The sequence below is a fragment of the Epinephelus lanceolatus genome, chromosome 17 (genome assembly GCF_041903045.1).
Source record: "Epinephelus lanceolatus isolate andai-2023 chromosome 17, ASM4190304v1, whole genome shotgun sequence".
Lineage (NCBI taxonomy): Eukaryota > Metazoa > Chordata > Actinopteri > Perciformes > Serranidae > Epinephelus > Epinephelus lanceolatus.
In genome coordinates this window covers 23,295,552-23,318,332 of record NC_135750.1, presented here as the reverse complement: position 1 = coordinate 23,318,332, position 22,781 = coordinate 23,295,552, and the positions used below count along the sequence as shown (strand labels likewise).

The 22,781-nt window shown below is 41.3% G+C and overlaps 1 protein-coding gene across 4 annotated transcripts in view; it reads right to left on the bottom strand.

Moving 5' to 3' along the window:
- LOC117248434 (vinculin-like) overlaps positions 1-22,781 on the bottom strand; it is a 33,101-nt gene that overhangs the window by 8,792 nt on the left and 1,528 nt on the right. For 2 of the 4 annotated variants that reach the window (XM_033613513.2, XM_078176202.1), the window contains exons 2-14: positions 15,015-15,085; positions 13,743-13,893; positions 12,969-13,077; positions 11,067-11,189; positions 8,278-8,438; positions 5,337-5,427; positions 5,109-5,256; positions 4,852-5,005; positions 4,396-4,571; positions 2,577-2,767; positions 2,126-2,152; positions 1,652-1,851; positions 12-140 (exon numbers count right to left, since the gene is read on the bottom strand). In XM_033613513.2, coding sequence (XP_033469404.1) covers positions 12-140; positions 1,652-1,851; positions 2,126-2,152; positions 2,577-2,767; positions 4,396-4,571; positions 4,852-5,005; positions 5,109-5,256; positions 5,337-5,427; positions 8,278-8,438; positions 11,067-11,189; positions 12,969-13,077; positions 13,743-13,893; positions 15,015-15,085 — 1,731 coding nt within the window. The remainder of the gene's footprint in view (positions 1-11; positions 141-1,651; positions 1,852-2,125; positions 2,153-2,576; positions 2,768-4,395; positions 4,572-4,851; positions 5,006-5,108; positions 5,257-5,336; positions 5,428-8,277; positions 8,439-11,066; positions 11,190-12,968; positions 13,078-13,742; positions 13,894-15,014; positions 15,086-22,781) is intronic. The other 2 variants (XM_033613516.2, XM_033613519.2) reach the window with 1 other exon arrangement.

The window sequence follows — 22,781 nt, the reverse complement described above, 5'->3', positions numbered from 1 at the left end:
GAGTCACTGACCTCCTCTCTGTTGGGGGCATCAGGAGGAGCAGTTGCAGCCACGGCCAGCAGTTTGATCGGGGTCGTGGTGTCACTGAAAACATCAGACACTTCCTGGGTCATCACCTCCTGCATGTGCTGCCTCAGGTCCTAGGAGAAGCCCACAGAGTTGGATCAGTCCACTAGGTGGAGCTCTGCACCAACAGGAAAGACTCAGATGCACAAGATGTTTTTTATCAATGCACCAGTGTCTACAGGTTTCAGACACTTAATGTATTGCTCTTTAAATACTTTTCAAGATAATTTAACCAAATTTAAGACTCATTTTTGGACAAATCATCTTTTATTTAAGCATTGCAGGTAGTAAGTATATAGGTAAGTGCATATGTGGTCCCTTGCAGAGGTAGGCTTCATGTAGGAATAGAGTTATCAGAGTGCGTTAGATTAATCTACATTTTGCCAACAGGTAAGTGCAAGTATAAAGTAAAAGACAGTATTATGTTTAAGGTTTAAGGATTTGGAACATCAGAAAAGTGAACTACTGTGCAAAAGAGACAAACTAATTTTGACAAAAATAAATGAATATGAAATTAAATACTTTTTTTGTGGCGATAGAGCCCTCACAAATTCAAATGTAAGATTACTGAATTACTTTTAAGACCTAATATTTATAAATTGAATTTAAGACAATTTAAAGGAACAGTGTGTAAGATTTAAGGAGATTTAGTGTCTCGCCGTGGGGTTTGCAGATTGAAACCAGGTGAAAACTCCTCGTGGTTAAAATTCTATCAGTGTTCATTTTGCAGGTGGCTTTTATCATGAGTGGAATTATCCCCAGAGTGAGACCTGGTTATTAAAACTGCTAAAAACACAGAATAAAGTAGTTTCAAATTACAAATCAGTGTTTCTCTGACGCTGTTTGGCCTGTCACAGACAGCTGTAAGCCCAGCACCTGCTAATGTGTGCTCACCTATGTTATCTGATAACTTAAGATCCAGACGCTTTTACGTCAGGAGGTTTTTATCGTGAGCTGAATTATCCATAGAGGTCTCTTCCTCTCCAAATGGCCCCGGTGATTTGAACCGGTAAAACGCTGAGTAAAGTAGTTTCACGTAAAAAAAAAAAAAAAAAAAAATCAGTGTTTTTCTGAAGCTGCACGCCATACAGGGGCTTCTAACTCTGGTGGCTGACATGAAAATGTTAAAACATTAATGGACCAATCTAGAACCAGTGTTTGGTTTGTCTGATCTGCGCTACTGAAGAAACAAGGCGGTGCAACATAGGGATCTCAATAGATGAGGACTCACTACCTATGTAGATATAAATGGCTCATTCTAAGGTGATGAAACACAACAAGCAATTATACACTAAAGAAAACATACTCATTGCGTTATTTTCCATTTCCATATCACCCTAAATCTGACACACTGGACCTTTAAGGCTCTTTAAGGATCTGCAGACACCCTGTGCACCATTCCATCAAATGGAAATATTCTCGATGTCTTGTGCATCACTTTATTCACATTTCTCCAAAATTTAGCCTATTCTCTCCGTTATATTTGGAAACTTTGTGATTTTCGGCTGCACAGAAAACCTTTGTAATGACAGTGGATTAATTCATTCATAAATGAATGTGTGTGCTTGTGAGACTGCTGAGCTACCTTGAGGCTGTCCTGTAGCTGTGCAGCTGTAGCTCGTGCATGAGGAGCCTCAGCCTCGCCCCTGCCGGCCATGTCTGCCAACGATGCCATTAGAGCTTCTGTTCGGTCACAGCGTCCAATCATATCCTGCCGATACGGGCCTAACAGGCCTCCTGCCAACCTCTTCCCTTCTCCGACCATTCCTCTGATTGCTGCCTGACCTGGGGTGAGACACAGGGCACAAATCATTCTGCCATCATAGGTGCTTATTAAGAAGTGGAGCATCAATTGCAGCAGTGTTTTGTTTGTATTTGTTGGTAACATAGTCTAATAATTACTAGGAATGCCCAGGGTGAGAAATGACTACCTTTTCTTGTGAATTAGAGAAATAGTTTGTGTATATGTTGACCTCATAAGGTTTCTAGGAAGTCACTATGTGATTAATATCATAGTGTTTGGTTATATCCTCTATGACAGTGTATCGTGGGCAGGTACCTGTGTTCCACTGCAGTATCTCACACTCTGCTCCCATAGGGAAGCATGGGAGGAAATAGGAAACAATCAAAAGACAAAACAGGGATACAGCAACAGGCATCAAACAAAGCATTAAAACAGTACAGTGCTTCCTAAATGACTAAGTAAGTGAAGTTAGTCATTCAGTGAGTCACTGTGGGCATTTAAGGAAATGGCATCAGTCACCAGCACAGTCATATCTGTACCACATTCAAAAACGTTCAAAATGACACACTTCACATCCTCCGCTTAGACCACAAACACCTCACATTTTCCAAAACTGCTAATCACAAAGAGACGTAGGTGCTGCCTTAACAATTTTCATACACCCTCCATCCTCCACGCAGGCTGACAAAAGACATGTAAGGTCAGAGTGTTTATTTCTGAACTGCTACATCATCCCTCCCTCGAGCCATCATCCAACCCTGCTCACCTACTCCTCTGTCGTCCACCCCCGGGTTGTTCACCCAGCGGAGGGCCTGCTCCATCTTGCCCTCCAAAGTGACGGCAGGTTTGGCCGGTCTCATGTTGGCCACAGCCCGGTTTGTTTTGGACTGCAGGGTCAGCAGCGCCGCCCCGATCTGCTTTGCCAATGCACGAGCCTCCGGGCTGTCACCTTTACCCCTGAGACAAAGTCAGACAGACATGATTTGAGGGGGAAACAAAAAGGTGTGATGTAGTGTTGAAATTCTCCGTTACATGCCACCCAGTGTCTCACCATATCCCCGTTAGACACCACCTTAAAGGGAAATACTGTCAAAGGCTGATGCCACTTTTTCATCTGTTTTGTCAACATTAGTTTTTGTCTTGTGTCGCCAAAAATGAAGATAAAATGTTTTCATTACTGCTTTGTACTGAGAGCATATGTGTTTCCACAGACACAAAAGCTCAACTTCTGATCCAGGACAATTACTCTTATAGAACAGTTCACGAAAAATATCATGAGTTTCATTCATCCAGAAGAATGAAATATTACTTCTAGAGCTGTACAGACTGTACCTATTTTTAATTTATTTATTTTCTACATTTTTTTAAACGTTTTTTTTTAAGTTTCTATTGAGGTTTTCTAAGGAAGCTTTGAATATTACAAATTTTATGATGTCATCGACCTAAAAAACCCGATCCCCAAACAATATCCTCAATAGGAATAAAGACATTAATGGATAAATGAGTTAGTCTTTATTAAATCAATTTTCTTTGATGAATAAATGCAATTTATGGTGCTGTTAAACTGCTGTCCAGTGAAAATGCTGTTTTTGAAAGGCCAAAATGCCAACAAATATTGAAGCAGAACATTTCATTACATAAAAACAAGTTGTAAATTTTGGAAATAATCACATCTTTCATTTTTCAAAGATTAGATTTTTGGACTTCACTTTGGACTTTGCTTGAGAGTTATTGTGGATCACACGAATCTGAGACAATCAGGCACCGCTGTGATCTAATTTCTACAAATGGTATAAAGAGACATGCCAAAACCCTTTTTTTTAAAATGGCAGCACAGCATTCAAATGTTGATTTAAAATTCCAGTGTCTAAATGATGAATGATGCTGCAAAGCTTCAAACTGTTTCTGTGTGTAGTATTTCTTTGAGGCTGTGTGTCAGTCCTTATAAAACCACACAGTGTTTACCAATGAAAACAGCCAATTATTATTCCTAGACATGAAAATGTACGATGATGCCTAAAATCTTCCTGTGTATAAGCGCAGTCACATTTTTCTCCTTTAAAAGTTCAGCTCCACAGTTTTTATGTTAATACCAGCCAGGCCGTTTGACTTACTTTGTCATATCTCTGGTTTCCTTTTATGGTCAACACGTGCAGTGGAAGTGGAGTAGAGAAAATATATTCTCAATGGTGACTCATCTTGCTGTGATTCACTGCACCACAGCACCATTCAGTAAATGAACTGTTTCTTACCCAACAAACTGGCCGTCTACAATTCATTAATGAAAGTCAGAGGCATGATCCTTATATTGAGCTGTATTTCCCTTTAAGGTTGACTCAAATCATTACTGACCCTCCACATAAATACCATAGCCCCATCTGTCCCCCACTAGATTCAAAGAGAAACCTTATTGTAGGACTGATCCCCAGGGTTGACAGGCAACAACATATTTTCCAGGTGGGTAAAATATGCCACCTACTGATGGCATGAGGTTGCAGTTTGAGCCTAGAAGAAGAGGGTCTAAGAATTACATGAAGTCACAAAACATCATTAGGCCTGCATGTGTCAGAGGAAGAAAAGCGTACTGTTTGCGTAGCTCCACGAGTCTGGCAGTGAGGCCTGCAATCTCACTGATGGAGCGCAGGATGTCGTCCCTCTCTTTGGGGTCTTCACATAGATCGGCAATTCGTTTGGCCTCTGCTAGTAGCGCTCTGATGTTCTCCTCCCCCTCAGGACCACCGTTAGGATCGGCCAGCCAGGCCTAAAAAAATGCACATACATGGCTTTTGTTCTCATCTGATGAACTAAACAACATAGATCTGTATCTTCAATGATGGGAAAAAGTCACTAAACACTGCGAATTCTAAATATTCAGCTGTTGCTCTTACTCACATTGCCTTATAACTTAAATCATTCACTAAAAATTACAAGCAAATAGAGGAAAAGAGACAGAAATAGTCTGAATCTAATACAGAGAGGAGGTATCATTCACTGGGGAGAGGGTTAACATGGATTACAGTCTTTTTCTTGTTTTATCTGACCTGCGCAGCATCCAGCCTCCTGGCAATGGCCTGCTTGGCATTGATTAGAGCCTCCAGTCTGCGGGCAGCACCGTCCACTTTGCCAAATAACAAGTCTAAGCCCTGTGAGCACTGGCCTGCACGCTGCACACACCCTGGGGTCGGGCCCTGGCCTCTGCCATTAAAGAAAAACACACACTTGATGTCAACACACTTCACATGAACACGGCTGAGTAAAGAAAACAGTTTACTCACATTCTCTCTTACAAACACACTACCTGGCTCGTAGATCTGCAATCTGGTCGGTCATTTGTCCCAGAGCCTTGGCGGTTGCCAGTATATCTTTCCTCTCCTTCCCAGCACACAGCTCTCCCACCTTACCGGCTTCATCCAGTATCACGCGCAGGGCGACCTCACCGGGGTCTCCTGGCGACACCACACCTCAGGGTCACATTGTGAGATAACCTCTAAATTGTTTTAGCAGAAAGTATTAAAAATGCACTTACCTGGTTGTCCATGAGGGTCTTTGAGCCAGCTTTTAGCTTGTGCCATCTTTGACTCAATCAAAGCCAGACATCTCTTCAAAGCCTCCATGTCCTGAAGGAAAGAGGAAACAAGGCATTGTGTATAGCTCTATCAAAACTGCAGTGGGTATTAAATAACCAGTGCTTTACATAATGGTGTACTGTAAATAAAGAGTTATAGTGATGACTTTAGTAGTTTTTATTCAACAATAATGTGCTAAAATGGCCTCTATTTAAACTCTATAATGGGTTGCAAGTTTGTGAGCCCACATTAAACAGACAGTTCACCCCCAAATCAAAAATACAGATCTTTCCTCTCACCTTTCATTCTATTTATCAACCTAGACTGTTTTGGTGTGAGTTATCGGCTGTAAAGATGTCTGCCCTCCCTCCAATATAATGGAACTAGATGGCACTCCGCTTGTGGTGCTCAAAGCGCCAAAAATTCATTTGAAAAACCCAACAGCAATGTCTCTTTCCAGGAATCATGACCCAGTTAGTCAAAATAATCCACAAACCTTGTTGTGAGCAGTTTCTTGTGGGAACTATTTTCTTTCTACTGAACTACACCTGCCAACTGCATTACCACAAGAAGGAAGTGTGCATCTACTCATGGACGAGAGGCTCGTGCTCATGACAGCACAAGATGTTAACATTAATGGCATCCTCCTAAGCTAAACTGTGATGTTAAGTTGCTCAGTGGTGCTAGGTGAGCTAGCAGAAGATGCATGCTTCCTTCTTTGCGGTGATACGATTGGCAGGAGGTGAAGGGAAAATTTGTTTTTCATTTTAGGGTGAACTGTCCCTTTAAAGGAAGAGGATGGTGTCATTTTATGTTTTTCTTCCTGTCAACAAAGCCACTAGAAAAACTAAAACCAACTATGTGTTAGTCTGTCTCTTTCAAACTCCCCTAGCCTGCCTGCGCCACTCAACCCAAAACCCATTCATTCCTACCGAAGATGTAAAATGGGCCACAAACACACACTTAAAAAAAACTAAAACAGATGGGCACTGTAATTTTTATCAATCACTCTTTAAAAAATGAATAAATAGTGCTTTCATTGGGGACTACTTTCAGTTGCGGATTAATCAAGTGAAAACTGGTAGAAAAGATTTCCACAAACTGCACAAATATAAGTGCACAGAATTCTTCTCCACCAGCTTGAACTTATTGATGTTTCCAGCACCTTGCTAAGACTAAGCTGGGTGGAGCGATGGTCGTCCTGTATTAGTAGTGGATTAAAACACATTTGCGGTGTCAGTCAGTATTTACAGTAGCAGAGTGTGTTTATAGGATTGATTTAACATAAATTACCGCGCTGGTATTCAGCTGCCGTGTTTATACTTTATCAGACTTTGGCTACACAAGTAATACTTGTTAGTAGGAACATTTCACTGCTGGTTTTGATCTTGTTGTGCACTTTGTTGACAATAAGAGAAATACAGCATGTAACCAAAGTTTTTCCTTTAAAGTAAATGATCCAAGAAATGTGCAATTATTTATTATTTACAAAAATTTAGCTGCATACTTAGTTAGATAGTTAGTCATTAATACACGGCTACTGGGTGAAAGGCGTTGCAGCCAAATGTTATCTACTTTATTGTGAGCTCAATCTGGCAACCAAAAAGTTACATTTATTTATATTCTTAATCTGTAAGCATGAATAAATTATTTATTTACCATAATTAAAGTCATACATAACAACACAAGTCTTTATGGTTGTATTGTAAAGTGAAATCTATGTATTCAGAAATTCTGTACGGGCCAACTAATTAACTTATATATTATTAAAAATAATATTAAAATGATTTATTTAAGGGGGGATCACCATCTCTCTTTTTAAAATGTCACAAGCTCTTTTATTGCTTCATAACAGGTGGAGGAAAAAAAGGCCTTTTTCCAGCTCAGAGGAGAATGAACCACTTAAGTGGAAGTGTTCAATACAGTCCATCTATTATGGATGTGTCTGGACACCAACCAGCTTATTTCTATAATTCATGACCTGAGTGGAGGACAGTCATCGTGTGCCAGCGGTTCCCCCACACACTGACAGTAAGTGCTTATCACAGCTCATACACAAGAGTATGCGGTATGTCCACAGCAAACACACACACACACAAAAACACACAAACAGACAGATCATTGTCTGAGGTAGCTGTGTGCCGAGAAACATGCAGGGTTACAGGTTAGACTAGTGAAACAGATCTTTGCCAGTTAATGATCTCGTGGCACAACTGATGTGCCCAAAAAACATTGACAAGAGAGTATATCCTGCCCTAAGACAGCACCTTATTGTGCTACTTACAGCTCTATCAATCAGGAAACATCAGCAGCACGAGAAGTAAAAACAGTGACTGAACATGAGTTGAATATATTTAGCGTTTAACTGTCATCTGTTTCAAGCCATTTGACTCAAATGGACATCTACAGACAAACAGATGCACGTTTAACAATGTAGATCACGTCAGGTTACAGTCGGTGGACTAAAACACATGACACACTTACTGTTAAATACCAGCATGACAGATATGTAAGCATGAGGACATATTTCCTGCACTCTCTCACAAACACACTTGCATGCTGGAAACTGCAGAGGGGGAGAGAAACAGGCTTACCTTCTACAGGGAGGAAAAGAATGGAGGAGGAAGGTAAAGAAAGAAAAGAAAAAGAAAAACCAGGAGTTATACTACCGAGCAAAAGAAAAAGTGGAGACAGAAAGTAAAGAGTGAATTTTTTTTTTTGTTGAGAGATGCTCTCTGCAGCAGGGTGGGAAAGTGTGTGGCTATGTGTGTGCAAACAGGCACTCCAAAGCAAAAGTGATCATCTGATTTAGGTATGTGGGGATTTTTTAAGTTGTTTTTGGGGGGGGTTAAGGTATAAAATGAAGAAAATCAGGGGTCAAATGTGCAGCACAGGTCATACCTTATTGGCCCAGGCGTCTTCATCCCACGTGGTGAGCTGTAAGACTCTTATGATCTCGTTGATTTCAGCGCTCATCTTTTCAAAGGTAAACCGTCTGTTCCTCTCTGCCTCCTCAAGGCCGGCACCTCGACTGCTCTTTGTTGCCACAAAAATCTTTATAGCTGAGGACAGAAACATGAGTAGTTATGATTACAGACATACAGGAGCATATATCCATCACAAATGAGGCAACTATTTATTTAAAAAAAACAAACTAATAGTAGTGTAGTACAAAAAATTGCTATAGCGAAACCCCAAAAGAGAGTTTTCACCAGAAATGTCTAAATATCCGACAAACAGAAACTATGATCAGAGTAATGTGAAACTTGCTATAATCACTTAAAGGGGACCCATCACACTAATTTTCAGGCTCATACCTGTATTTTAGGCTTCTACTAAAACATGTTTACACATTTTAATGATCAAAAAACACTCTCACTCTCACTTTCTCACACTGTCTGTGCTGAAACACCTGTGTTCATCCTCTGTCTGATACACTTCATTTTAGCGCCTGTCTTGTTAAGCCTCCCTCCCAAAAAAAGCCCAGTCTGCTCTGATTGGTCAGCATTTGTGAGTCCTCCGCATCTGAGTGTCTCCATACCCTCAATTCAGCCAAAAAATGACTGTAACAGAGTATGGCGGCACTTTATACCGTAAAAAAAGTCACCAAGAAATGCTTATAAACCAAAATCTTACGACACAAAATTGTGGAGAAATTAACAACATCGAGAACCAAGATGACATGTTTCCTGATGTTAGCATTTAGTTGCATGTAACAGTTGTTGTATGTAGTAGTATCTATTGTAAACACCTGCAGTAGCGTGCCTGGAGCAGATGGCTCTAAAAAAAAAATCTGTCACCAGCTGATGTCAGCTTTTCTCAAAAGTAAAAAACAAATAATTGGAAACAGAGTATTTAGAGCGGTCTGAGGCTTAAGGTTTAAACAAACAGTACGAAGTAACATTATCATTCATTTGATATCTTGTTTCTGGCCACTTTACAAGTGCAATTTTAATATTCACTCTCTTTTTAACTCTGTTTTTGGTCTCCACCATCTCCTGAGGGAACTACCTATGTCTTTTGCTGCTAGATGCTTATGCATTATGTTCACCATTTAGTCACTAACTTGGGATGTCTTAATATTAGGTTCCATTGATTCGTACTGTGCCCAAGTACAATCCCTCCCCCATCTCCTGCTGCTCACCTTTCACATCAGTAATGTTGTCCCGTACCCAAGTGCATACATCATCTGTAAGATATTTGTTGATGTTGTCCCTACAGTGTGGCAAAGAGCAGCCATCACAAGATCCCCCGACCTTCACACTATGCCTGCTATGGTTTATATTTTGGACACAACATCAAAAACCACCCTTGTGCCTGCCTTCCTACTGTATTACCTATGACTGTGCCCCCCCTGATACAACAGCCCCCCAATTTAAAGCTGTATATTTGTCTTTTTAGGACAACCGGCCTATATGAAGACAATAAATAACATATAATAACATATACAGATACATAGTCTATGCACATCAGGTGATTAGTAACTTTAACCGTAAAATAAGAAACAAAAGTATATCAGTGTGTGACTCTCCATAATAACATAACTATATACACTCCAACAGGATAATGGAATTCCTGTGTCCCTAATGTGAAAGCCTCCTGTCCACCAAAGCATTTTTTATAGCTAAAAATGCCAGGCGCTCCTCAGGAAATACCCAGCTGGGAGCCAGTGAGAGCGCTTTGGAGGTGTGGCATTTTTTCAGCTGAGATGGTTGCGTCTGGTTGCTATGATATGGAATATCCGCAGAAGTAAACATGTCGGCACAAAGTAGAGTACCGGCTCTGGATGAGGGGAAAGCTGAAGCATGCAGGGAGAGAGGACAGACCACTAGTCTGTTTGGGCTCATGAGAGGAAACAAAATATATATGCAGCATATTAACAGATTTCTTCTCCATTGTTGTCGTTCAGCATTTGTACATTTAAGATGTGACGGTTTGTCTCTCTCCCACTGTGACTGAGCGACCGAAGTGACCACGACGAGCGCAGCGTACACCCAATCGGCAGCGTTCAGGGCAGAATTTAGGCTCAGCATTTGTAGCATGGCGTAAATACGTAGTGTTCCCATTGCAAAGCATTGCAAAAATGTCCTGTGACCCTTTGGTGGACATGGCGCCTTAGTCTATATGGTGCTGCATGAAGCGCACAATGGGTTTGTCAGAGCTTTTTTAAAAATGACGCTGATAAGGGCAATGAAAGTGAATCAGAACAGTACGGCTGTGGGCCACAAAACCAAAACGATAAGCTGAAAGATGCTAAAACGCTCCACAGAGCTGAGGAGTCAGAGGATAATGATCTGAGAGTTCATCACCACCACTGATGTCTTTCACAAGTACAACCAGTTTTTAATCTGAAAATACTGATTAATGCAACTTTAATTTGTAAAGTAGCTCGATATCTTGTCAGACCAAACTTTGTGTCCAAACTTCTTTGACATTACAGCCACACTTAATGTGTGTGTTTGACTGTGCAGCTGTAACAGTGTTTCTCTTCTTTGCTGGTGCAGTGTACAGTATGAGAGACGCCAGCAGAGCAGCTAGTGGGCGAATTGTGCGTAGTCAGTCTGACATCCCCAGCAACTAATGACTGTAATTATCAGCGTTGCTATAACAACTGTTGGATGCTCAGTGACCTGTGCTGTCATTTGCACACACACAGACACACACAGACACACACAGTCCCACATACACACCTGATATAAGAACAGGCAGCAGCTCTTTGATGGTGTTCATGGAGTTTATTAGCATCTGTCTGTGTTCTTGGTGCGTCAGCTCCTGCTGCCTCTCCTCAATCATCTTTGACATTTTGGTCATCCCTGGAAGAAACATGGGGAAGTTAGAGGTTACCAAAACCAACCAGCAGGTAGAGCGCAGCAAATGTTTGTGACTTTGGGTTTGTTAGCATTAGCATCACAGTTTAACTACGCTCGAACAATCAGAAGCCGAGGGCATCCTCCGGCGTATTCACCAACTGAGTAGCTCCGACACATCCAAACAAATCATCACTTCACGAACGACTGATCTCGCACAATGACAGCATCAGTCAAGTGTGAGAAAACCTTGGCATCAGATTTCCCCCGGCTCATTATGCCACAGTGCTCTGACAACAAGACTGACCTTTTACCTCAGATGATAAATAGCCTGTTTATGGTCCTGCTCTCCTGCCTGATCCTCAATCACAGCATCTTAGTGTCAGAGGAGCAGTCAGGAGTTCATTTAGGTTTTCATCATGACAGATGGACCTTTAACGAACAGAAGAGTCTAAAACAAAAGGTTAATTGCACTGTTTGAAAATGTCTTAGTAGCGGCCCTTGTAAAACACTTCCACAGGTGTCAAACAGTGTCATGCACTTGTGATGAGACAACTTATTACAGACACAGTTTACTAGACGTGTAAGAATTTTGAAGTGAAAATAGACACATCTTTTTGCTTTAACTTAACATTATGAAATAAATACTGATTACACAATGTAATGGTTATAGTATGACACCATCTGCATTTAGATTAGTTCACTATAAGCCTCGCTTTCACCGTGTAATCCTGTCTGGCAATGGGTCCGATCTCCTGGGAAAACTTGAAGACTTGATTTATAGCACTAAGTGAGTACGTCAACTATTGCGCAATCCAAAACTGGAAGAGGATAGTGTTTTTGTTTTCCCCGGCAGCTATGCGTAGCTATCCCCAGTTACCAGCAAGTATAAATGTAAGTTCTTTGCAGTTATTATCCCCGGTCGTGGAAAAGGAGAGTGGAACGACCAAATTAACTGTGGAAACTCTACCCAGCAAAAATAAAAGAGCCCTGTTGTTAGGCTCTGGGGAAAACTGCCAATAAGGTTGCCTTTGTGACAGTGGCGCCACCACTTATACAACTTATACATAATATTTATAATGTATAATATTTATATATACAATATTTCTATGTATATATAATACACAATAATACCAGGGGAAGGGAGTGGGGTTGTTAAAAATTGTCTGTTTCCACTTTAATAAAGATTCAGTTGCTCATAGGTGCATTGTATCATGTATTCTGAGGCCATTCATTGTGCACTTAGATTGTTAGCAGTGAAAACATACACATTTTCTGAGATACTTCATATGAAGGCTGAAAAAATTCTCATGATTTGATCCCTTGTAACAAGGAATGTGCACGATTAGTCGTCCAAACGATTAAACGGCGGCTGCTGCTGCTAGCGGTGCTAGCCACACACTGCCCAAATTGACATTGTTCACCTGGAGATGCTGTGACCCCGCCCGGTCTGAGAAGATAATGCAGCTCATCACGACAATGACTTCACAAGATATGCTTCCACTTAACTGTGTTGAAGGTAAAGGCTTCAGGAAGTTAATGGAATATGTTGAGCCTGAATACACTGTGCTATTAACTATTAAATAAAGGCATAAATGCCAAGGAATAATCTTTAAATATTCTTTTTTAACGTACAATGTATATTTTCAAATGCATTTTGGATGGGGGCTCTTCGAATGTGTGTTTCTCAGATTTATTCGCGTGAAACTTCACCCCTAAAGTGACATTTTAAGAACTTGAGAGCAGCTTTCAAGTTTTAATTTTAAAAAGAAATCTCCTGCTGACCTGGTCCCAGGTTCTTGGTGTAAGTGATGAGGTCCTCCATGGTCTCCACCACCTCAGCCACTGTCAGATACTCTAGGATACCTTTGCACACACGAATTATCTTACGCACCTAAGACACAACACAAACATAATCACAAACAGATATTCAGACGTAAAACCACAGCTCATAATAATGATGAGAGACAAACTTCTTTATAGTGAGAACAAAATTCAATGTGTGCCTGAGCTTTTTTTAGATGGCGTTGAAGATACCCTGTTCTTTGTGGTGTGTGTGTGTGTGTGTGTGTGTGGGAGTGTTTGTTTGTGTTGGTGTGTGCACGGTCTTGTGATGTGCGTCTTGTGACTGTGAGAAGCTGCTCTTTCAAAAATGAGGCTAGTGATGAGACACGGTGAGCATTATCACGTGCCCAATGAGATTCCACTTATGGAGCTGCCATCAGACACACACACACACACACACACACACACACACATACACATCATGCACGCTGCTACATACCATATCCTCACACACATATACACTGTGCCAGCCACACACACACAAACACACACCCTGAGTTATGACAGAGGGAAGTCATTTGATCTCGGTGATTAGATCTGGCTGCATTCGAGACTCCATTACAGACTTGCTCTAAGCTGAGTTCCTCCTTCCTCTGTGCAGCTATATAAAGCTTTATTTCCCTGAAAGATACCACACCTCTGAAGTAAGAGTGTTTCTCAGGTCATGGATATAAGGAGCCAAACACACACACACACATACATACACGCACACACCTCTGCCTCATCAAAAGTAAGGAGCAGGTCGGACGTTCCAGACAGTATCCCTCTGGATCCATCGATCAGGTAGTCTCGTGCAGGAACAGAGTATGGATCTGCCTTTAGCATCTGAGACGCCTGGACGAGCTTGGAGCTCGAGTTCTCCACCCTGAAAATACACGAGCACGGCTTGAGACGAGCAGCACAGTTACCAATCACAGGAATTTATCGCCTTGTAAATCAAATAGATCAGATCTCATGTCTAGAAAAGAAAACCATCTGCCACTCGCTTAAAAGAGCTGCTCTCCTGGTAACAAGAGACGGCCATAACGTGCACACATGGGGAAGTGCGCCACATTTGAAGACATTTTTCTGTTCTGAAAGTCCGTCTCATCCATAAAAAGAGCAATGACACAGCTCTGAATGCCCTGTAGTTAAATCTGAGTTTGTTGTGTTGGAGATAAGGTTACCTTTAATACTTTAAAATTCACCAAGAATGGTAAAATTTTGGGGCTTTCCCTTTTCAGCTTGCCCATTTTGAAGAGATCAATGATCAGCTTAACCTGAAGATGGATTTTAAGAGCACTTGAATAAAGCCCTCCTCTCTCTGACCCCATTGGTCAGGGTATCGATGGCTGCTGGTTCATCTATATTTAGGCTGGTTCACATTCCCACACGCCCCATTCTAAGCCCTGTGAGTGAGATTTATGGTGTAGTCCCCTGCGTGTGTGTGCCAGTGGGCCTGAGAGAGAGCAGTGTGTGTGTGGATCTGCTGGAACTTTTCCTTTAAACTGAAAAATTAATTGGACACTGAAAACACCAGAGATAGGAAATCATGGCGAGAACAAACTGGAAACTGATGATATCTAACACACAGTAAAAGCATAAAATGCAACACATTCAAGCGTGCAAACACCGCCAGATGTCCAAGTCCCAGGATTGCTGAGTAGCAGCTCTCAGCCAGCACCCAGAGTTCATGTCAGCTCTTTGGATGCAAGCTGGAAAACAACAAACAGCCTCTCAGCAGTCTGGATGCAGGGAGCCGGACAGCCGCCCGGGCTCGTCCTCAGAAGTGGCTCTTTGTTGCAGCTGGGAACGCAGCCATGTTTCCTGACATTAAATCGTCTGGAATCCTCTTTTTAACAAGTTCTCTGTCTACTGAGATAAAAATGGATCATTTCCATAATTTTGTCACTGGGTATTTCTGTGGGTGCGAGACGAACAGAAGGAGCTAAACAAAGAAACAAGAGCAGTGCTTTTTCTTACATGCTGCTCCAGAAACAGACTTACTTAATGAACGCAGGAGGCATATCTCTCTTCATCACCTGGTCCTCGGTGGTTTGAACAGTCTCCTTCCCCACCTGCAACACACACACAGGTGGACCATTTATTTTATTATCATTAGCTGCAGCAGCACAGGAAATACTATTCAAATAAGAGAGCACTATTAATAGCCTGAAGGGTGAACGGGTGTGCATCAATTCAGACCCATTTCAACAGTGCGTGCATGTCAAATCTTTCAAGCTTCGAGGGGAGGTAGCTCGAGCTCTGGTCACCTCGGACGTGTGTTATTCTACATGAGGGCAGATCGGGGGAGAGACACTTGTGCTGCTCTGCTGTGGGTCTATAGAGTCATCAGTGCAACATCAGCGATGCGGAAAATGTTGGATAGCGTTTCCACATTAAATCAGACACTAATGATATTCAGGGCCCTGGGAAATGTAAAAGTATATACTTTATTTTCACTGAGCAAATCGAACTCGACAGTCGCAACTATGAGTATTGATTTTTCTATTAGAGTTGCTTGATTTTTTCCTCCACCTGTACCCCACAGTGTTTTCTTTCCAAATGTGGTTTAAACTAAAAAATGTTTTCATGCCCTCAAATATATTGCAGCACATTAGGGTCCTTAATGAATTCTTCTGTAGATTCGGTTGCACACGATTCATATTCTCACTCCGCAAATACGTAAACTGTGTAATGAATATTAATATTTTGTAGTCACACATTTCAATGTCACTGACAAAAGAGCTGCAAAAATTAACCGATTGCCAGCAACTTATTTGATAATTGAGTAATAAGCTTTTTTAATAAAAGGTCAAAATTCTCTGATTTCATCTCCTAAAATGTGAATGTCTGAATATTTTCTTGTTTCTTTACCCCTCCATGAAAATAAAGTGATAATCTTTGGGTTGTGGACAAGACATTTAAGGATGTAATCTTGTGCATTTTTCACCATTTTCTGACATTTTATAGACCAAATTACATGTCAATTGATCAAGAAAACAATCAGATTAATCAACAATGAAAATAATCGTTGCTGTGCAAGATATGGTATCGAAACATTTCCCCTTCCTATTCTGTCTATTGCAAAGAAACAGTATCACTTCCACATTTGGGTGATTCCAATATGAATTACAAATTTTGTCACAGAAATTACATAACTCACTCGAATACAGACACAGTGGGGAACACATCCGTACGCGCGCACACACACACACACACACACACACTTAAACACACACCTTAACACACAGATACACAGTGGGATGACATTGCTCTCTTCTTCCGCAGATGTTGGTGATGCAGCTGGCTGAATGACTCTGAAACACTGGCTCTCACACACAAAACACATCCTACAACACAAGCATGCACCCACACACATACACTTGAGATGCAATTACAGCGAGATGATGACATCAGTCTCTTGCTGCTGCGTCGATGAAAGTCCGTTAATAGACTTTCTGGCTCCAGAGACTCAGGAGGCGGCCATCACGCACCGCCTTCAAACAGCACTGATTCACCTACACAATGCTGAACCTCTTTGCAATTATAGACATTCATGCTGCTGCTTCCTAAGACATAGCAGGGAAATCGATTTCAGTCAGTGTCATGGTTCTTTATTTTGTGCTGGTAATGTGTCAATAATTACTGTCTCATCAGTGTTTTTATCTTCGTGTAACTAAAATATGCAATAAAAAGTAACTCTTACTTTGAAAGGACCAGTCAAGATCACAGTCAAGGCACAAACTTGATCTAAACACCAGCAAACCTTATATCTGTAATTCTCTAGGTACAACAAAGACCCTGACAGCAAGTAATCAGAGTACTGAGAGAATGAACTTTCACACATAAATAAGATGCATGATCATTCTACCCTCATCAAAGTATACTTTGCATCCTACTATAGTCGCCTTCCCCATTTTTCAATTCACTTAGAGCTAATCTGTATGATGTCTGATTGATCACCAACTGCAAAAATACATTTAAAGGCTTTAAAGTATCTCAGTAAATTTCCTCGTTTCAAAATGCAGGGAGATTCCAAACTCTAAACTGTGAGGAATGCAGCTCTACAAGTAGAGTGCACACTGATGAAACCCTCCGGACCAACTCAGCAAGCCACATCAGGTGACTGATCAAAGAGCTGTGTGAGCACCAGAGTTTCCTGTAAGCAGCAGAGCTTGGCATCGACTGCATCAATACATAATTAATGAGAAGTTAAGTGGTTTCCTGGACACACGCTGACAGTGTGATGTGTGTGTACAGCGTGAAAGGTGTGACTGCTTCAGCGCGAAACAGACAGCTGCCAATCAAAGCTGACACAAAACAATTAGTGTTATCTCAGACCCACAGGCATCAGCACTGATGTGGGTCCAGCTCTCATACTCTGTCTTTATCAGCTCATTGTATGGATTTCACATAACAGTCCAGTCCATGATGATGATTTATAGTGTGTGTGACAAATATCTTAAGTCTCAAAATTGCTTCTGCCAGCAGCCAAAAAAGTCAAGGATACAGAATTCATGCTGTTGAAGCTGGAGTACGGGACTTTTACATATAAATGAACATCTGTTACAGTCAAGCTCTTGCCAAACAAGTTTGCACATTGTTGATGAAGCCTACAGCTGCCAGGGAAAGCTCTCTGTATTTCTAGGTACACCAGGCTTTTGTGTCAGGTGCCTGTGGTGACTTTCCTGCACAGGTGCACCAGAAGTTATGTGTTTTACGTCAACAAGTCAAAGCTAAAGGGAGGAGAGACTAATTTATTGTCTTTTTCTGATTGGCAATGCTTTTTTGTTTTGTTTTCTCAATGATTCATCTATTTGTGCGTGATTCTAAATTATATACCTCTGATACTGTGTGTGCTAACAGTTTGAAATTTAGATAAAAAAACAAAAAATGGAAGCTGGGAGAGATGGAGTAGATGCTCCAGATAAAAAGGGAACTTGGCAATCAGAGAAAGTATTCAAGTCAAAAAAAGACTTGAAAAGAGCGCTCTTGGGGGTGGTGGAGAAGTGGTTCTAAGCAGGCGTCAATGGTGTTTATGGTTTTACTCTCACTGCCAGAGAAGGGAGACACAAATTCACAGCTTTAAGAAATTGAGAAAAGCTAAATCTGTGCATATGAGAAACTACACTCAAAGTTAATGTTTGGTTTCTTAAAGCTGCAAAATGTTTTTATTTGGCCACTTCTGACAGAATTGTCAACTCCTTGTGTCTTCAGTCAGACATTGCATCCACTCCAACTGATTTCCGTGGGGGAGGGGGATTTGATTTTCCCTGACCAATCACTAGCATCCAACATATCTGCTTGAATCCAATGTTTAAGTTTTGCAGAGGTTTTAGATTAAAGTAAAAAAAAACAAAACACTAGGATGTTTGGCAATACTAAGAAGACACTTCGATTTATAGCAGCCTCAATAGCAGCGTTTATTTGATCTATATTAGACACCAATCTTGTTATTGCTCCTCATTGTTTCGGCGCACTGCTTGACAACAGCTTGATAATGGTGTAAGTCCCGCCCACTGGCACATATTGGCTAATTGTTAGTCCCTGTGCAGCACTCATGGGATTGTTTTTTGTTTTAACCAAGAAACCAGCTGTCACAATGCCAGACAAATCAGTCACCTCGATGAAGAGGGCAGAATCCAAGGTCTTGATGCAGGCATTAACAAAAAAAAAATCACACACATTCGACATATCATGGCCTTGTAAAGATATTAAAGCTAACATGTTGGCAAACAGTTGCCATTTAACACATCCAGAAGACATGAAGCAACTTTATTATTCATTTGGAGTCATGGTTGTGCCCATCTGATGAATGTTACTCCCATAGTCACTCTCTTTTTTAGCTCTGTTTTGGTCTCCACCCACTCCCAAGGGAAATATATGGTTCCTTAGCTGCTTAATGCTCCAGTATGTATGACCAGTTAGTTGCTGCTTTGTCTTTCTGCTGTTTGGTGCTGAGCAGATACTCAGTATGTCTAAAAACAGCTGCCTGCTACTGCTGAAAACAAAGCTGACAAGCGCTGTGAGAGTGAACAAAAACATAAAAAATGAGACTCAAGGTCGTAAAACCAACACAAAGAATTGAAAGACGCTCAAATAATTGACAATGGTTAGTGCAGCTTTAAAGACAAAGTTATTTATTTGATTGAAAATCACATGACGATGGAATTAATCGACATTCTGTCAATCGAAAGCAAAATGTGTCACTAACCATTTTAGCTCTTGATAAAACAATAAAAACTGATATAATTCTGTCATACAATACAAGCCAGGAGTAGATTTAAGGCAGACTGAGACACAGCCGGAAACTAAGACTCACCCTGGGCCTGCCAATGAACAAGAAGAGATGGCTCATATTTACATGATAGAGCAGGCTGAGGACAGTTGGTGTGTGTGTGTGTGTGTGTGTGTGTGTGTGTGTACAGTATAGGGGGTTGGAGGTGGGAGGGTGGACTACAAAGCTTGGCAGAGTCTGGTCTGAAGACGCCAGAGACACTTTCCCTCCCTCACATGGTGCCGGCGTCTGACTGAAAGTGGCTATTTCTCCTCATCTCTCCATCCCTCCTCTTCTTCCCTCATTCTGCATCACACTGTGTGACGACAGTTTCAGTCGATAGTCTCCCTCCCTGCATCCCTCCTGTCCCTCTCTATCTCTCTCCAGTGTGTGGTTACTTCACTCAACAGTAAATCTATTTATTCCTTCCCCCCCCCCTCCCCCAGACATACTCAGGATCTCTGTTGACTCCTTCAGGAGCAGATACTTCACAAACACCACTGAGGCAGCTCCCCGTCATCAGCACAACTTCAGCAAGCTCACACTTTCAACCAAACACATCAACAGCATCCTTCAGATCTTTAGTCGAATCAGCGTCAGCCCACGCACAACCTCTGACAGATTGAGACTGACACCATCTTATGTGTGTGTCTAAGTGTCTCAGTGACCTAGATTTTAAGTACCCCCCACAGCCAGCCCACCCTGGACGGGGTTAACAGTGTAATTGTATCAGTGTGCAGTGGGACTCTTGTGGCGATGGAAGCATGTATAGTGTGTTATATCTTAGCTCGAACTGCGCAAGTGTAGCAATGAATCAGCTTTCTAAAATAAAGCATATGTGCTCAGAAGTGTGTGTGTTTGAGCTTTAGGTGTCTTTTACATCCAATTAAGTTTATCTGCCCAGCAACCAGCCAACACTGACTTTACAAGCTCTGTTGTCAAGCACCCTCTGTGCTCTCTCTCAACACCTTCTTGTCTGCCACTTCTTAGCTCTCACCCCTCCATCAGTGAGGCACACAGCTACTCATCATTTCTTCTTCAACTGCACATGCAGGCATTTAGCTGTGTTGTTATCCAGAGTGTCTGAGAGTACAGAATACAACAGCAACAGCATTGTACATTTATGCAAACTCTGAACACGTAACGTTTGTAGGCTTTTAACTGTATGTTGTGACTGTGCTGTAGTTAATGTGTGGTTAGATTTAGGCACAAAAAAACTCTTGGTTTGGGTTCGAAAAACATTATGCTTGGCTATACCTGAATTTGTCACCGCGAACATCAGATATGTTACCCAGTGTGACTCCGGATATGTTGCAAACACTTGCTGGATATGTTTCAAATTGCCATTAAAAAACACACGCTCTCTTCGCTACAAACACAGCTGAACACGTCCTGAACTCTAGTCAAAAAACAAATGCTTTTGCCGCTACAAACGCCACTGGATATGATGCGAACACCGCTGGACATGTCCCGAACTGTCATTAAAAATTACCCGCTTTTGTTGCTACAAACACAACTGGATATGAGCTTAATTGTTGTTAAAAACATACGCTTTTGTCACTAAAAACTCCTCTGAACGTGTCCCAAAATCTCATTAAAAAACACCTGCTTTTGATAAACACAGCTGAACACGTCCTGAACTCCTGTGGAAAGATACAAGCTTTTGCTGCTACAAACACAGCTGGATATGTTGCAAACACTCACTGGATATGTCCCGAATTATCATTAAAAAAATACCCACTTTCATCACTTTTAACACAGCTAAACATGTCCAGAACTTTTGTTGAAAAACACATGCATTTGCAGCTACAAACACCCCTGGATATGTTGCGAACACTCTTTGGATATGCCCCAAACTGTTATTAAACACACACATTTGTCGCTACAAACACCGCTGGACGTGTCCTGAAATGTTTTTGAAAACCACCCACTTTTGTCAACACAAACACTGGAGGACATGACCCAAGCCCTTGTTAAAAAATACACACTTTGGTCGCTACAAACACCAAAGGACATGTCATAAACTGTTGTTGAAAAACATCCGCTTTACTTGCTACAAACACCACTAGATATGACCCGAACACCTGCTTTTGCTGCCACAAACACCGCTGGATATGTCCCAAACTCCCATTAAAAAACATCCACGTTTGTCACTACAAACACAGCTGAACATGTCCCAAACTGTTGTTAAAAAACACCTGCCTCTGCTGGTCTGGACAGTGGTCTGCTGGTCAGCATCTGTCTCACCTAGGTGTCAAACCATCTACCACCCCCTCCTCCTCCTGATGAGAAACTCAGCTCATATGCAATCTGAACTACGTCATACGTATGAAATGTACAAATGTAACATATCTGTGGTTTGCAGAAACATACAATGCCAACATTTTAATCTGGTGACTGGGCTGTCTGAGAAGAGGTAAGGGCTTTTTTTTACTTTTTACTGGATACAACTTTTCCTCTATTGGGTTAACACTTTTACTCCTCCATTCTAACAGCACTCCCCCTGTCTGACACCTTCCAGTGTCACTGTGTCCTCCACCCTTATCTCTCCCTGTAGCCTCGCATCTCCATCATCTGAGACCCAGCGACATGCCTGAGGCTGCTATTAGCCTCCTTCTGCTCAATGTCCAGATGGATCAACTGAAAGGATCAACGAGGACGAGCGGAGAAAGTGAGAGAGATGGAGAGGTGTGCCCGGTAGCAATGGGATATCAAGGACTCGGTGCAGCTGGATGGTATCGCATAAAAGGGGAACTTTTCATTAAGACCGGCCGCTGTGTCTGAGTTCACACTCAATAGTCCTTTTCATTATCAGTTAATGAGATATTTATCTAAATGATCTTGTGCGTCCTTGCGCAGGGAAGCAACCTAATGTGTAAACTATCCAATACATTGACATCGGTGAGAACAATAAAAGCCTTTTTCACTGTTAATTATTACAAAGGAACAACTGACAAAACACCATAAAACTATTTTTCATAGACTATTCAATCACATAGTTTACTTGTGTTGCCTCCAAACCTGTGCAGATCATGAAGCGGATAGACCACACTCTGAGTAAGAGAAAAACTAAGTTTGTCCGCAGTTTGTACTCAAAGATTTTGCAGGGTGGCTTTTTATATCATAACATGTCATAAATTGAAGTTACATGGCTTGATTTAATCTTTTTTTTCAGCCTTAGAATGACACACCAATAGAAAACAATGTAATATAGTCTAGTCATGCATTAAAGTGAAGGTAGAGCATGCAAATTATTAATGAGTTTCCTATTATGTATTTGCATAATCCAGATCTTACTTTAAAATCCTTTGGACTATTCTCACACATGCTGAGTAATATCACAAAATGCATTTAGCCAACACATATTTTTGTATTTAGTCAGTAGTTTAGTTTATAGAGGAGAAATCATGGCCCCCTGCATTCTGGTATCATTTTAAATTAACAGTTTCCAACTGTATGTCAAAAAGCCAGTCCGGAAGACAAGCACAGAGGAG